Genomic DNA, 14,887 nt, shown 5'->3' on the forward strand with positions numbered 1-14,887 from the left:
TCATCTGTTTAACTAAAATTTGCATATGTCAAGAAATTATTATATGCAACATCCATGCACAACGTCAAAACTTACTCAGTGTCCGCTTTATTAGATATCTCCTGTACCTAATAAAATGGCCACTGAGTGTATGTTCATTGTCTTCTGCTGCTGTCAGTTATCCACTTCAAGGTCTGAAATGTTGCTCGTTCAGAAAAGCTGTTCTGCACACCACTGTTGTAAAACATGGTTTTTTGAGTTACCAACTCCTTCCTGTCATCTTGAATCAGTCTGGCTATTCTCCTCTTTGACTTCTCTCATCAACAAGGTGCTTACACCCAGGGTACCACTGCACACTAGGTGACTTTTTCTTTTCGCACCATTCTCTAAACTCTAGAGACTTGTGTGTGGAAATTCCAGAAGATCAGCAGTTACTGAGATACTCAAACCATCCCATCTGAAACAATCATTCCATGGTCAAAATCACTTAAATTACATTTCTTCCCATTCTGATGTTTTTTTAAATAAATTTTTTTAATTGAATTTTCAAATAGGTTACAGAAAGAAAACAATTATCAACCCTTCCCCCCTCCCCCCTAACATATCCCTATAGAAAAAAAGAAGAAGAAAAAAGAAAGAAAGAATGCCTGGATATCGGAAGATGCCCACATGCTCCATGGAGTTCATAATAGCTTTAATATGTATATTTATTTCTTTCCCCAGATAACCAATAATTTTATCTTTGGAGCACCTATATATTTAATCCTATCTACCATTCTGATGTTTGATCTGAACCACAACTGAACCTTTTGTTCATGTCTGCTTGCTGTAATGCATTGAGATGCTGACACATGATTGGCCATTTAGATAATTACATTAAAAAGCAGGTATACAGGTGTCTACCTAATATAGTGGCTGCCGAATGTGTTTACAAGAATAGGCAATCAGTCTTTTCTCATCATTCAGTGACACCATGAATAAATTTCCACATCAGTTCCACTTTCCTCCAAAAGGCTAAAAGCCTTGACCCAACCTGTATTGTCCAAAAATCTATTGATTTTGGAATCAATATATTCAGAGATAGAGCATGTTCAACCATCTGGGTTAGAGAATCCCAAAGATTCAAAAACCTTAATGCATTTTCTCTTCATTAATTCTAAGTGTTGAAATTCTGGTTTTCTGGTTTTCTTCTGAAACCAGAATGAGATTTGCTACTGGGGGGAATTAGCAATTCAGCAGCTACCTTTTCAAGCCCCATAAGCATATTTTTCATTTCATCCTTCTAAACTGCATGATTATGGGGACTCTGTGCTCTAACATAACCTAATAGGAGTCAAGTCAGTGAACATTTAAATGGGTAAAGCACAGGCAATCTCTTAAGTTCAATACTCCAGGTCTGATTTCATCAAAGGCTTTTTACTTCAGCTCCCTTGCAATAAAGGCTTAAGTATTATTTGCTACCTTAATTGATGAACCTGCTGAACTGAAAGAGAGAGAGAGAGTGATTTTCTGACAGCTAATGCACTGTTTCAGCAGCGGCAGCAGCAGCATCATCAAATCAGTTGGCCTACAGGGCCGCAAAGTCATGCCGGTGGAGGGAGGGGGGTTGTTGCTTGCCGCTTACGCACGGGAGGGGAAGCTGTGGAGGGGGGGGGACTTTGGGGTTCTAACATTTGTCTATCGTTCATTCTTTGGGGCACTCCTCTGTTTTTGTGGATGGTTGCAAAGAAAAAGCATTTCAGGATGTATATACATTTCTCTGACATTAAACGTACCTTTGAAACCTTTGAACCACATAGACACTTTCATCTTCTAGGCCACTTTCTTGGGATTTAAAAAAGCATCTAGTCCTGAGCCCCTGGGAACGAGTCCCACCACTGCAAGGAACTGAAGCCTGAGTGTAACTCCAGGTCAGGGTGTCTGATACAACTCCATCCGTACTTAACAGGAAAAAGAGCTGCATTAAAGGTAGAAATTAACCTGTTTCTGCAGATGAGCTCAAAGGAGTCGCTGTTAAGCACCACTGATGTTGTTCTTTGAGCCTTGTTGGGATTGTGTAAGAGGCCAAAGATAAAGGTCAAAGTGGAAAATAGATTGAAAATAAATCGACAGGTGACAAGCTCAGAGTCACCAAATGACCCTGCCTGGTCATGTTCTATGGAATGATCCCCCAGTCCGCATTTGGTTGCCCAGTATTGAGGAGACCACACTAATTAGTAAATGGTAGAAGAGGTACAAAACTGCTTCAGCTTTAGGAGTGTTTGGATCTCTGGGTGATGGAAATGGAAGAGACAACATTTTCTATGGTTGCATGGGAAGGTGCTGTGGAGAGGGGAATGGGTATTAGAGGAAAATGGACCAGACCATCTTGGGAGTATATTCTGTTTGGAATCCTGAACGGTAAGGGGAAGTTCAATTGTGTCCACAGTGCCAATACCACTTATACTACTGAAACTCCTGGCTCAACAAATCAGAGAACTTTCCTTTTGTTTTCTAAGCTCTCCCCCATTTCTCTGCAAGTTGTAATTGTTTCATTTCTAACTATTCTGTAGTTCTATCGTGGAGCGTCACAGTTGTGTATTGGTTAGTACCACACTATTACAGCTCAGGACGTCGGAGTTCAATCCCGCTGTCCTCTGTAAGGAGTCTCTCTATGTCCTCTCCTTGGAATTTGTGTGTTTTCTCCAGCTGCTTCAGTTTCCTTCCACAGTACAAAGACCTACCGGATTGGTTGTTTGGTCACTGTGATTAGGTTAGGGTTAAATCATGGTTATCGGTGACTTGCTGGGTAATTCGGTTGGAAGGGCCTGTTCCACGCTGTATATTGAAATAAATATTCTCATTTCTGATGAAAAGCGTTGTTCTAAAATTTTAAACTGGTTCTCTCCCCACAAGTATGACCCAAGTATTTCCAACATTTTCTGTTTCTAAGTTAAATTACCTCAGTCTGTCAGGCTTACTATTTAAGGTGCATTTTCACAGCATTTGAAGTTTTGATAAAGCATTGGCTTCTATTTTCACCGAGCTCCAATAGTTAAGAGGATGAAGTGAACCTCTGCAAATCCCTACCTCAAAGTAGTTGTTAGAACAAGTAATCATTATGGATCAGCTGGCTACTCCTTTTTTAAGAAGTAACTGTGAAAGTGACTTTTACAAATTACTCAAGAGGAGAAGTAAATTCAGAGTTTATTCATTAATCATTTCAAGAGGAGATGTTAATTGCTTTGGTGATTGGGCTGGTTTTAGCTTTTCTGCTACAGGTCCACAATCCCTTATCCGAAATCCTTGGGGCCAGTTACATTTCGGAATTCAGAATTTTTCAGATTTCAGGATCCCTCCTTATTGGTTCTGGGACTCCCCGCAGATACCAAAAAACACGTATGCTCAAGTCCCTTATTTAACCTGTCTCAGTGCGAGTGGACTTTAGGACCCGGCGGAGCTCCAGACCTACACACATCTTCCCGGAAACTTTAAATCATCTCTAGATTACTTATAATACCTAATACTATGTAAATAGTTGTTATATTGTATTGTTTATGGAATAATGACAAAAAAAATATTTCCAACAAAAACATTCAATAAAACATAAAAGTGTACAGCTTCAAATGAACCGAATCAAATACATGGTAAATGACTTATTGGAATAAATGTAGAACGTCACTGTCACTATAAAACTTCAGTAACTTGTCTTTCTGTTTCTTTAAATCATATACAGTGCTAGTTCCGACATCATATTCTTCAGTAAGATGCTGCACAGACACACCACGATCAAGCTTCTGCAGTAACTCCACTTTCTGTGTTATGATAATGATAGATGCTTCCTTCTCTTTTTCTCATTGTTACCCATAGGGGTATCTGCAGCTGTTTTTGATATTTTCACAGGGAAATTAAACAAAAAGTCAACAGTGAACACAAAATATCAGTGAACAGCAAATGCACGTGAAACCAGTACGAGCGCTGAGCCACAACTGACATCTGGCGGCCTCTGCTAGTGCTGCCACGTCACACCTGAGTAACGTCAGCTGGTGGCGAAAAAAAAACCGGTTTTTGGAGCCTTTTGGATTTCAGAATTTCAGATAAAGGATTATGGACCTGTATCACTGGTTGTTTCTGATAAAATATGGTAGTTCACAACTTGGGAACATAGGAGATGATAATTATTAAAACCCAATGCTTCTAGTAACATCTGACTATGAAGTCACACTTTAGAGCTTAGAACTGTACAAGCCTTTCAGCCAACCATGTCTGTGCCAATCATGATCCATTTTTATAATTTATTATGTTTTTATGGGAACTGACTATTGAACTGACTGAAAAAGTTTAAACCTGCCATGGGCAAATTGTGTTATTTCAAGAACTGAGTAATAGGAAAGAAGTATTCATTATCTTGAATTTGTATTTTAAACTCTTGGAAAATTTATCCAAACTTTCTGTTTGCTTGTCCAGTAACAAAACTAGGACAACATTCCACTCTTGATGATGATTGGTGGTAAGGTTGATCTTTCTACAATGTTTATTTTAATTCACTCTCATCCTTTTGAGAGCTCAAGATTAAAAAAAGCTCTAATGCAGAACACTTAAAGGATCAGACAATACCACATGCTTGCCAGGGATGAGTTTAAAAAAAAATAAATTGCAGTGCTGTAGCGATGTGCTACACACAGAGCTCAAAAGAACGACACGCAGTCTGTAAGTTGCACTCCAGACTAGTTCATTCAAACTTCGCGGCACTGGCTTTGACACAGTTCTGTTCCCGCCCTCTCCGGGTGGAAATGACATCGGAGGTGCATTACAAAGGTCTCTTCCCGTGCGTGGGCTTTCTTTCCTTGCTGGTGAAGAAGAAGGCCCAGCACCATTTTGGGGCTGGCCTCTCTGCCGATACACGCGCCACTTTGTGAGCCGGTTCGCCTGCGTAGAAAGTGGGTTGCCACATACCCCCTCCCCCCCACAACCGGTGATACACCCCCCAATGTCCACAGTCTGGATCTGTCTCTGTTTGGGAGGTCTGCCTCTGCACCGCGGTGCCTGAACCTCGACCGGCTGCGCCAAGTCCACATGGGCCGGCTTGAGTTGGTCCATTGTGAAAACCTCCTCTTTCCCCCCAATGTCCAGAACATACATGGACCCGTTGTTCCTGATCACCTTGAATGGCCCCTCGTACAGCCGCTGTAACGGTGTCCGGTGTGCGCCCTTCGTACAAATACAAACTTGCAGTTCTGCAGGTCTTTGGGTATGCAGGTCAGGATCCGTCGGTGCAGGGGCCAGGTTGCAGAGCCTTTCGCGTAGTCTGTCCAAGACTGCTGCAGGTTCTTCCTCTTGCCCCTTTGGGGCTGGTATGCACCCTCCTGGGACGACCAGGGGCGCGCCGTATGACAGCTCAACCGACGAGGTGTGCAGATCCTCTGTGGGCGCTGTGTGGATTCCAAGCAGAACCCAAGGAAGTTAGGTCCACCCAGTTAGGTCCTCTCAGGCGAGCCATGAGAGCCGACTTCAAGTGACGGTGGAAGCGTTCCACTAGTCCGTTCGACTGTGGGTGGTAGGTAGATGTGTGGTGTAGCTATGTACCCAACAGGCTAGCCACAGCTGACCACAGGTGAACTGGGCGCCTCTGTTGGAGGTAATGTGGGCCTGTATCCCGAAGCATACTACCCAGGTGGCAATAGCACTCGGGCGCAGGAATCGGCGGTGGTGTCGGTGAGCGGGACCGCCTCTGGCCATCTCGTGAACCGGTCTACCATAGTTAGGAGGTGCCGCGCTCCTCGCAACACTGGCAGGGGCCCCACGATATCCACATGAATGTGGTCGAACCTCCGGCGGGTGGGTTCGAACTGCTGCGGCGGGGCTTTGGTGTGCGCTGCACCTTGGCTGTTTGGCACTGCGCGCACATTCTGGCCCATTTGCTGACCTGTTTGCGAAGTCTGTGCCAAACAAACTTGCTGGAGACCATCCGGACGGTTGTCCTGATAGATGGGTGCGCCAAGCTGTGTATGGAGTTGAAAACTCGCCGCCGCCAGGCTGCCAGGACGATGGGGTGAGGTTGGCCGGTAGCCATGTCACACAGGAGGGTCCTCTCACCTGGTTCTATGAGGAAGTCTTGCGGCTTCAAACCCTAGACTGCGGTCCTGTAGCTGGGCATCTCATCGTCTGCCTGCTGCGCCTCCGCCAGTGCTGCATAGTCCACCCCCAGGGAGAGAGCCTGGATAGCTGGTCTGGAGAGTGCGTCTGCCACGACGTCCTTTCTTGAGACATGCCAGATGTCCGCCGTGTACTCGGAGATGTAGGGCAGATGTTGCTGCTGGCGGGCTGACCCGGGATCGGACACCTTCGTGAACGTGAAGGTCAACGGTTTGTGGTCCGTGAATGCGGTAAACGGCCTGCCTTCTAAAAAGTACCTGAAATGCCGGATTGCCAGATACAGTGCCAACAGCTCCCGGTGGAAGACACTGCACTTGAGTTTGGGTGGCCGTAAGTGCCTGCTGAAGAATGCCAGGGGTTGCTAGCACCCCTCGATGAGCTGCTCCAGCACCCCACCGACTGCTGTGTTGGATGCATCCACTGTGAGGGCGGCTGGAACATTTGTTCTGGGGTGCACCAGCATCACAGCGTCTGCCAAGGCTTCCTTGGCTTTAACGAAAGCGGCCACGGCCTCTTCATCCCAGGTAATGTCCTTGCCTTTACCCGACATCAGGGTGAACAAAGGGTGCATGATACGGGCTGCTAAGGGGAGGAAGTGGTAGTAGAAGTTCACCATACCAACGAACTCCTGCAGGCCTTTGACTGTGTTGGGCCGGGCGAAGTGGCGGATCGCTTCTATCTTGGCGGGCAGAGGTGTTGCCCCGTCTTTGGTAATCCTGTAGCCCAGGAAGTCGGTGGTGTCGAGTCCAAACTGGCACTTGGCCAGGTTGATCGTAAGGGCAAAATCACTCAGGCGGGAGTAGAGCTGACGGAGGTGGGACAGATGCTCCTGACGACTACTGCTGGCTATGAGGATGTCATCCAAGTAGATGAACACATAGTCCAGGTCACATCCCACCGCATCCATTAGCCGCTGGAACGTCTGTGCGGCCTTCTTCAGGCCGAGTGGCATTCGGAGGAATTTGAACAGGCCGAACGGGGTGATGAGTGCTGTTTTGGGGATGTCTTCAGGGTGTACCGGGATTTGATGGTATCCCCGGACGAGGTCTACTTTGGAAAAGATGCTTGCACCGTGCAGGTTTGCTGCAAAGTTCTGTATGTGCGGCACAGGGTAGTGGTCTGGAGTTGTAGCCTCATTCAGTCTGTGGTAGTCGCCGCATGGTCTCCAGCCCCCAGCTGCTTTGGGCACCATGTGCAGGGGGGAAGCCCATGGGCTGTCGGACTGCCGTACGATCCCCAATTCCTCCATCCTCTTGAACTCTTCCTTCGCCAAGTGGAGCTTGTCTGGGGGGAGCCTTCATGCGCGGGCATGGAGGGGTGGTCCCTGAGTCGGAATGTGGTGCTGTACTCCGTGTCTGGGCATGGCTGCCGTGAACTGCGGTGCCAGAACCGATGGAAAGTCCGCCAGGATTTTGGTGAATTTGTTGTCAGACAGCGTGTTGGAGTCCAGGTGTGTGGCCAGCAACTTGGCTTCACCTAGGGAGAAGGTCTTGCAGTCTTTTCCCTTGCAAGTTGGCTAGCAGGCTGAGAGCTCGCAAGAAGTCCGCCCCCAGGAGTGGTTGGGCAATGGCGGCTAGTTCCCACGTGAACCGGCTGGCGCCGAACTGCAGCTGCACTGTACGGGTGCCGTAGGTCCGTATCGTGCTGCCGTTTGCGGCCCTCAGGGTGGGTCCTGGCTCCCTGTTGCAGTTGTCGTATCCTGTCGGGGGTAAGTCACTGATTTTCGCTCTGGTGTCGACCAAGAAGCGGCGTCCCGACTGTTTGTCCCAGATGTACAAGAGGCTGTCCTGGTGGCCAGCCACCATAGCTATTAGCAGCAGCTGGCCCTGGCGTTTCCTGGGAACTTGCAGGGCGGGCGACAACGGCGGGCTTCTGTGCCCTACCGCTGGTGGTAGAAACACGACTGTTCATTGGCCTCCTCACTGGGTTGCGTGCGCTCTGGGTTGTGTGCGCTCCGTTGCCGGGCCTGGTCTGGCCTGCTGTTGGGCATGTGGTTTGGTAATCTGTCCGATGGATGCCCCGCTCTCCCTCTTGGCTTTCCACAGCATGTCTGCCAGGCCGCCACCTTCTGGGAGTCACTGAAATCTGCATCGGCCAGTAGCAGATGTATGTCCTTGGGCAGCTGCTCTAGGAACGCCTGCTGAAACATGAGGCAGGGCTTGTGTCTGTCAGCCAGTGCCAGCATCTCGTTCATTAATGCTGATGGCGGCCTGTCTCCCAAACCGTTCAGGTGCAGCAAGCTGGTACCTCGCTCACGCCGTGAGAGGCCGAAGGTCCCTATAAGCAGCGCTTTGAATGCTGCATATTTGCCGCCTTCTGGGGGTGACTGTATGAAATTCTCAACCTGGGTGGCTGTCTCCTGGTCAAGGGAGCTCACCACGTAATAGTAACGCGTGGAATCAGGATATCTGCCGAATCTGGAACTGGGCTTCTGCTTGGTCAAGCCACATGCGTGGTCGCAGCATCCAGAAAGTTGGCAGTTTTCGCGAAATTGCGTGAACAGATAAAGAGTCGATCACCTTTGGTCCAAATCCCGTTTGGACCGTCGGGGTCACCAATGTAGCGATGTGCTACATGCAGAGCTAGAAATAACGACACGCAGTCTGTAAATTGCACTCCAGACAAGTTTATTCAAACTTCGTGGCATGTGCTTTTACGCAGTTCTGTTCCCACCTTTTCCGGGCAGAAATGATGTCAGAGGTGCATTACAAGTCTCTTCCCGTGCGCGGGCTTTCTCCCCTTGCTGGTGAAGAAGAAGGCCCAGCGCCATTTTGGGGCTGGCCTCTCTGCCGATGTGCGCGCCATTTTGTGAGCTGGTTCGCCTGTGTAGAAAGTGGGTTGCCACAGTGCAATACTTAGTTAGTTTTGGTTGAGCATTTAGGACTCAGAATTTAAATTTCTAAGTCTAATTGTTGAAAATCTCTACTTTTTCCAATCAGCTAGCAGGTCACAAGTATCTTCTGTTTTCTGATTGTCAGAAAGGTTAGTTAAATACTTGGATAACAATGCAAAACAGTGAAATTATGGTAATTTTAAGTTGAGATAGGTCTGTTAATAAGGACATTCCTTAAATTCATTCATGGTAAATTTGACCATTTTGTTTTAAACGTTTTAAACTGCCAGTTAACATTTAAATATAACCTAATAAGGATATAATTCAACATATAAACTGTTAATTTGATATACTTGCCAGTTTTATGTTGCTGTTTTTTAAAAATTCTTTACTCTTAATTGTCCCCACTTCCTGATATTTCATTACCATTATCTTTGTTTTCCTGTAATTGACTTTGACAAATTGTGCAGAAATTACTTGGTTTTCTCTTATGCTTCTGTATGCTTCTGTGGATTCTCCCAAAGCACATTTATCACATGCTCAAGAGTTGAGTAGAGTTTGCATGACTGCAAAAATGAATATTTACTGGAATGAATTGGAAAGTGTTCCAGAATCAGGCTGTTGTGCAATAGCATTAATATTAAAACAGCTGTATAATTAACAGGGTAGTGACATAAATGTATCTGATGTATTATGTACTGTATTAAACCCATTTTAATATATGTACTTCAGCAGGATGAACTTTTATTGATTTATAGCTATTAATGAAAGATAGCTGTAGTTTACTTGAATCCGGAAATAAAAAGCATTTGCGAAATTTGGTGGTAAGTTCCGTTCTACTGAAACATTCCTTCCTCTTCAATGCATCTGACTGCAAATGTTACCCAAAACCCATTTGGAGCAGAAACGTATCATGAATTACTAATGAATAGAAATTCTATTGGCAAAATATACAAGTGCTATGGGACTTTGTGCTATGTAGCACATCCACTAGTTTACACAATGGGCTACTATATCTAATTTTTAGTTCAACATGTTTTAGGTGCAGGCACATGACCACTTCTCAACCAGCATGAATTATGACAGAGGCAGATTTAATTGGATAAGCAGGGAAAAATACATTGTGGGCGTCAGGCACTTCTGGAAAGAGCATTGAACAGTACAGGCCCTTTTGCCTTCAGTGTTGTTCTGACCTATATAAAATTACTCTGTGATCAATCTAAATCTTTCCTCCTATGCATGTCTCCAGGTGAACTGTCTCTAAGCAAACTGCTGTGAGGTGTTGGATCTTACTGAACATAATCTACCTTTAATTTGTTGTACTTGCCAGAGTTATGTAGCTGAATTCACTCATGTGTCCCCATTTTCTGAAACTTCCTTGCCATTATCTTTGCTTTGTAAATGGCCCCAAGAAATTGTCCAGAAATTACCTGGTTTACTTTTAACAATCTTCACACTGCCTCCTGCTCCTGAATATGTAAGTCAGTAGTTTTAATGACTTAATTTATATAACCTTATCAATGACACTTCACAGGGATGTCATTGACCAAAATAAAAATTAAACCATAAGAATATTTGGTTGTATTGCCAAAAGCATTGATTTGAGTTTGTTTTATCTTAAAGGAAGAACTTTTGAAAAAAGTTACAAAGAAAATACCAGAGCCTATCTTGGCAGATGTAGGTGGGCAAGCTGAAGGTCAAAGGGTGCTGTCTAAACAGTGCAAGTTATGTCATGGAGAACTGAATTTATGAATGAAACTATTTTGACTAGCTGTCATTTTAAAAGATGTAGCTGCACTTGTGGCTTCTAAGATGGTGAGATTTCCGTCTACACAGTGCTGTTGTTAAGTGGTAATAAATATAACCAGGGTCTGATCCCTTCTCTGCCTCAGTGTCTGCTGTTTAAATACTGAACCATACCATGTTGGAGTTGTTCTTTGTTCTATTCTCTTAAACTTGAAGTCCTCCATATTAGGAATTGTAATTGTACTGTCTCTCCTGAATTGGTATTGTTTTATTATTGTCATATTTACCAAGATACAGTGAAAATCTTGTCTTGTACACTGTTCATACAGAACAAATTATTATACAGTTTATTGAGATAGAACAAGGTAAACAGTAATAATGCAGAATAAAGTCTACCAACTACAGCAAAAGTGCAGTGTGGGTAATCAATAAAGTGCAATATCATAATGAGGTAGGTTGTGAAGTCAAGTGTCCATCTTACTGTATTGGGGAACCATTTATTAGTTTTATAACAGCGGAGTAGAATTGTCTTTGAACCTGGTAGTACATGCTTTCAGGCTTTTTTATCTTCTACTCTGGGGGGCGGTGGTCATTGATTATGCTGGCTGCTTTACTGAGATGCAGATCAGTTGTCATACCAAGCTATTGTGCATCTAGAGAGAGTGCTTTCTGTGGTGCATCATTAAAAATGGTTCAGGTGGGCAGGGGCATGCCTAATCCCTTTAGCCAGCTGAAGAAGTAGAGGTGTTGGTTAGGTTTCTTGGCTGTGACATCAACATGGTTGGATTACTTGAAGGAATGTGAATCCCTTTGTGCAGACGTCCAATTTGCTGCATATCTGTTATTTACTGGATTATTGGCCTTACGTAACCATTTAATATATCAATGCTTTTTTTTTATATAGGCCGGAGGTCAGACTTTCAATTTTCCAGACATTTTTCCTCGGAAGGATCAAACTCCCGAACCAGGATCTCTGGAAGAAATCCAAAATAAGTTTTTGGAAGATGAGAAACAGAAGCAGAAAGCAGATCCTCGACGAGGTGGTGTCACTGAATGGTTTGGATTTTAAGAGAAACAGCCCTTTGAAAATTGTACTTACATTTTTCTTAGAAGAGATATATTATTTTTCAGATGCTGTTCATCATGAAGGGTAACTCCTGTGGACATTAAACATTTCAGTTAATATTGCTTAACAAACTCTAAAGTAATTGGTCTTGATTCTTATACTGCTGTGGTTTTGAACTCTGTTGTGGGCTTTGAACGAGTGATGATTTCTGTTATTGAAAATTTGGCTCAAGATACATGCATTGAGCACAGTTTATCTGTGAATGGGAGTATGTAAGGAGGTATATGGGCACCAGCAGTCTGGGCTGATTTGTTAAGGGGAGAGTTTGATGTTTGGTGGGGGTGCGTGGAAGAGAAATGAGATTACTCTAAGATCAGCTACATTATAAAAAAAATCATGCTTGCCAAGGAAATTATTGGCTAACTTTGTACACTATATATTTTGAGGGAAAAGCAAGTTATAAATTTTATCTGTACATTCTTGTTTTAGCAGCTGTCTTAAGTATTGAATAAAGATTGAAAGCAAAAATGCATGAACACGTTTGTACTAAATCCCAGTATGAGTTGTCATAATAGGCACATTTGATGGTGTTCCAATACCTTGGTAGTGCTGGATATGCACACCGTTGTGCTTTTAGATACGGCTTTTATTTCCACTTGAAAGACAAATACCCTGTCCCGTGAACCTCACTGCTGAACAGTGTGACAAGGCAAGTTCTCCCTTCCTCAATGGTCCATGCTATTTCAGATGTTCTCACCAAAGCTGTGGTACTTGGGGAATGAAATACAATGAGCACTTTATCTTCCTATGGAATATTCGAAACATATTTACCTGATAAGTTAAAATTGCCTTTATGAACCTATTGCAAAATAATTCTGATGTCAAGGCCATTAATAGTGGAGTGGTTTTATACAGGATAATCTGCAGGTCTGAATTGGCGAAGCATCAATATCTGTCAGGGTTACAGAGCTGGAGCCATCACAGGGACAAATCTGGCACATTGGAGGATTGGAAAACAAGGATAAGAATTTTAAAGTCACATTGTTAACAACATCCTTTATTTCAATAAATCTGCAGGCCTCATCACAATTGTGGAGGCAAAGGATAGTCAGCATTTCAGGGTGGCATGTGTATTTAATAGAATAGATGCTGTCTGACTCGCTAAGTTCCTCCAACAACTTGTTTCTGGTGCAGACTCTTGAGTCTCCTTTCTTCCTGTCTTTGTTCAATTTACTCTTGATCAGATACTAAAAAAAAAATTGAGGAACCTCTGCTCTCAGGACTAATAAGTGGGTAACAGGAGCATCATTGCAGTAACCCATTTGATTGCTAGCATAAGCAAGCATACTTCTAAATAAGTAGAAGACAACTGTGCAGGACAAAAGATTGTCTTTATTGGCCAAGGCAAAGATTGCAAGCACAGGGTAGTTATTTTAGATCAGTGATTCCCAATGGGGGCAGATACATGTTCTGAGGGGGCATTAGGGGCAATAGAGGTCGTCAGGGGACGGTAAGCAGCACGCTAACTAAAGGCACAAGACCTGACCGACCGTTAGTAGAGCAGACACTTCCAAATAAAAAGTGTGAGGCACTGAAATGCAGGAAGAACCAAAGCTTTGCAAGTGATGAGCACTCATCGTCACAATATGTCTGAAACTCGGTCATCTCATCCGACCTTACCAACAGACATTATTGGGGATGCATAAATTAGCCACCAGGGTGCCCACCAGTTCCCCTTGACTTGTGGCATGGAACGAGTTCATGCAATTTAACATTTGCTAAGTCAAGAACACCTTAACTTTCCCTACAGATCTATGGAAAACAGGTTGTGCAACAATACAGCACTGTCTGGAACCAAACAGTGAAATAGAGCCAATCAGTGATCCTGCCGACCCTGAGGATTCCTCTTGAGATGTTCAAAGTGACCTTCATATGTGCGGTCAAGAACTGTCTTTGGGGATGATGAGACCTTACGTGATCCTTATGTGATTGGTCAATCGCTCTAAATGGAATAGTATAAAGGTAGCTTGCCGAACACCAGCTCTATCCTGACTAACATTCAGATTCCGATCTGAATCCTTGTCGATGTAATTTTTGCTGTTGTGATCGTCTTCATCTTTGCCTCACCGTTCCTTTGCATGCAGCTGCTATAGTTCCATCCATGTCAACTTGCTGCTGTTGTCAACATCTGATAGGCATTCCCTGTTTGTGCTAACTTTTTATTTTAACTTAGCCCTGTTAATGATGGATAAATACTTAACGGTACGGCCTCTATGAGTCTGAAGGTGGTGGAGCTTTGAATTCTAATCCTGCTAAGAAACAAACAACAAAATGTTGCATACCTGGACTATGGTTTTATTCCATTCCTATCAGAGCAGTAACGCCCCATGTGTCTTATTTGCAGTCCTACACTGTCTAATGAAGCTATGAAACTATTGAGATTGCAGGAATATTTTTGCAAAAGACACCCTGAAAAGGCTACGTAGGGTATTACAGAATTCCAGAAGATGAAAGAGTGTCTGAAAAATGTTGCACACTCAAGTCATTTGCCAAAAAAGCTAAAAGTGACTTTGATAGTGGTCTCATTGCTTCTTATAACATTTCCAAATTTGTAACAAGGTATGGGAAATCTCATTCAGTTGGTGAAAGATTAATAATGCCTGCTGTATCAGATGTGTCCACTACTGTTTTCAAAATGGATGCCAGGTAAAGGTCCTGCCAAAGGGTTTCGGCCTGAAACGTCAACTGTACCTTTTTTGTAGATGCTGCCTGGCCTGCTGAGTTCCATCGAGCTCAAGGATCATATTGATATTGAAGCTGCTGTACAGTGCATAGGTACAAAGTAAGGTAGGTTTAAAGATGAATAAAAATTTAAAACAGAACCATTTTTCTCATGTTAGCATATGGTAGACATGTTTTTGCACTCTTAGGAGCACTGGCAAGTATGAAGGTGCTTTAGGGGGGAGTTGGGCTAAAAAAGGTTGGGAGGCACTGAGATCCATGTGAAATACTGTTTAGACTGCTATTAAAGTATTGTGCAAAATACTGGTTACCACATTACAAGGTAGATGTAGCAGAATTATAGGTGCAGAGGAGATACACAAGAGCTCAGGCTAGACATTTATAGT

General features: G+C 43.9%; 1 protein-coding gene across 5 annotated transcripts in view; it reads left to right on the forward strand.

The window, feature by feature from the left end:
• The window catches only part of mrpl23 (mitochondrial ribosomal protein L23), a 65,273-nt gene extending 52,986 nt beyond the window's left edge, over positions 1-12,287 (forward strand). For all 5 annotated transcript variants that reach the window (XM_073049241.1, XM_073049244.1, XM_073049240.1 and 2 more), the window contains one exon: positions 11,598-12,287. In XM_073049241.1, the coding sequence (XP_072905342.1) occupies positions 11,598-11,762 (165 nt within the window). In that variant the 3' untranslated portion in view covers positions 11,763-12,287. The remainder of the gene's footprint in view (positions 1-11,597) is intronic.
• Positions 12,288-14,887: the final 2,600 nt, after the last annotated feature.

The sequence above is a fragment of the Hemitrygon akajei genome, chromosome 6, assembly GCF_048418815.1.
Source record: "Hemitrygon akajei chromosome 6, sHemAka1.3, whole genome shotgun sequence".
Classification (NCBI taxonomy): domain Eukaryota; kingdom Metazoa; phylum Chordata; class Chondrichthyes; order Myliobatiformes; family Dasyatidae; genus Hemitrygon; species Hemitrygon akajei.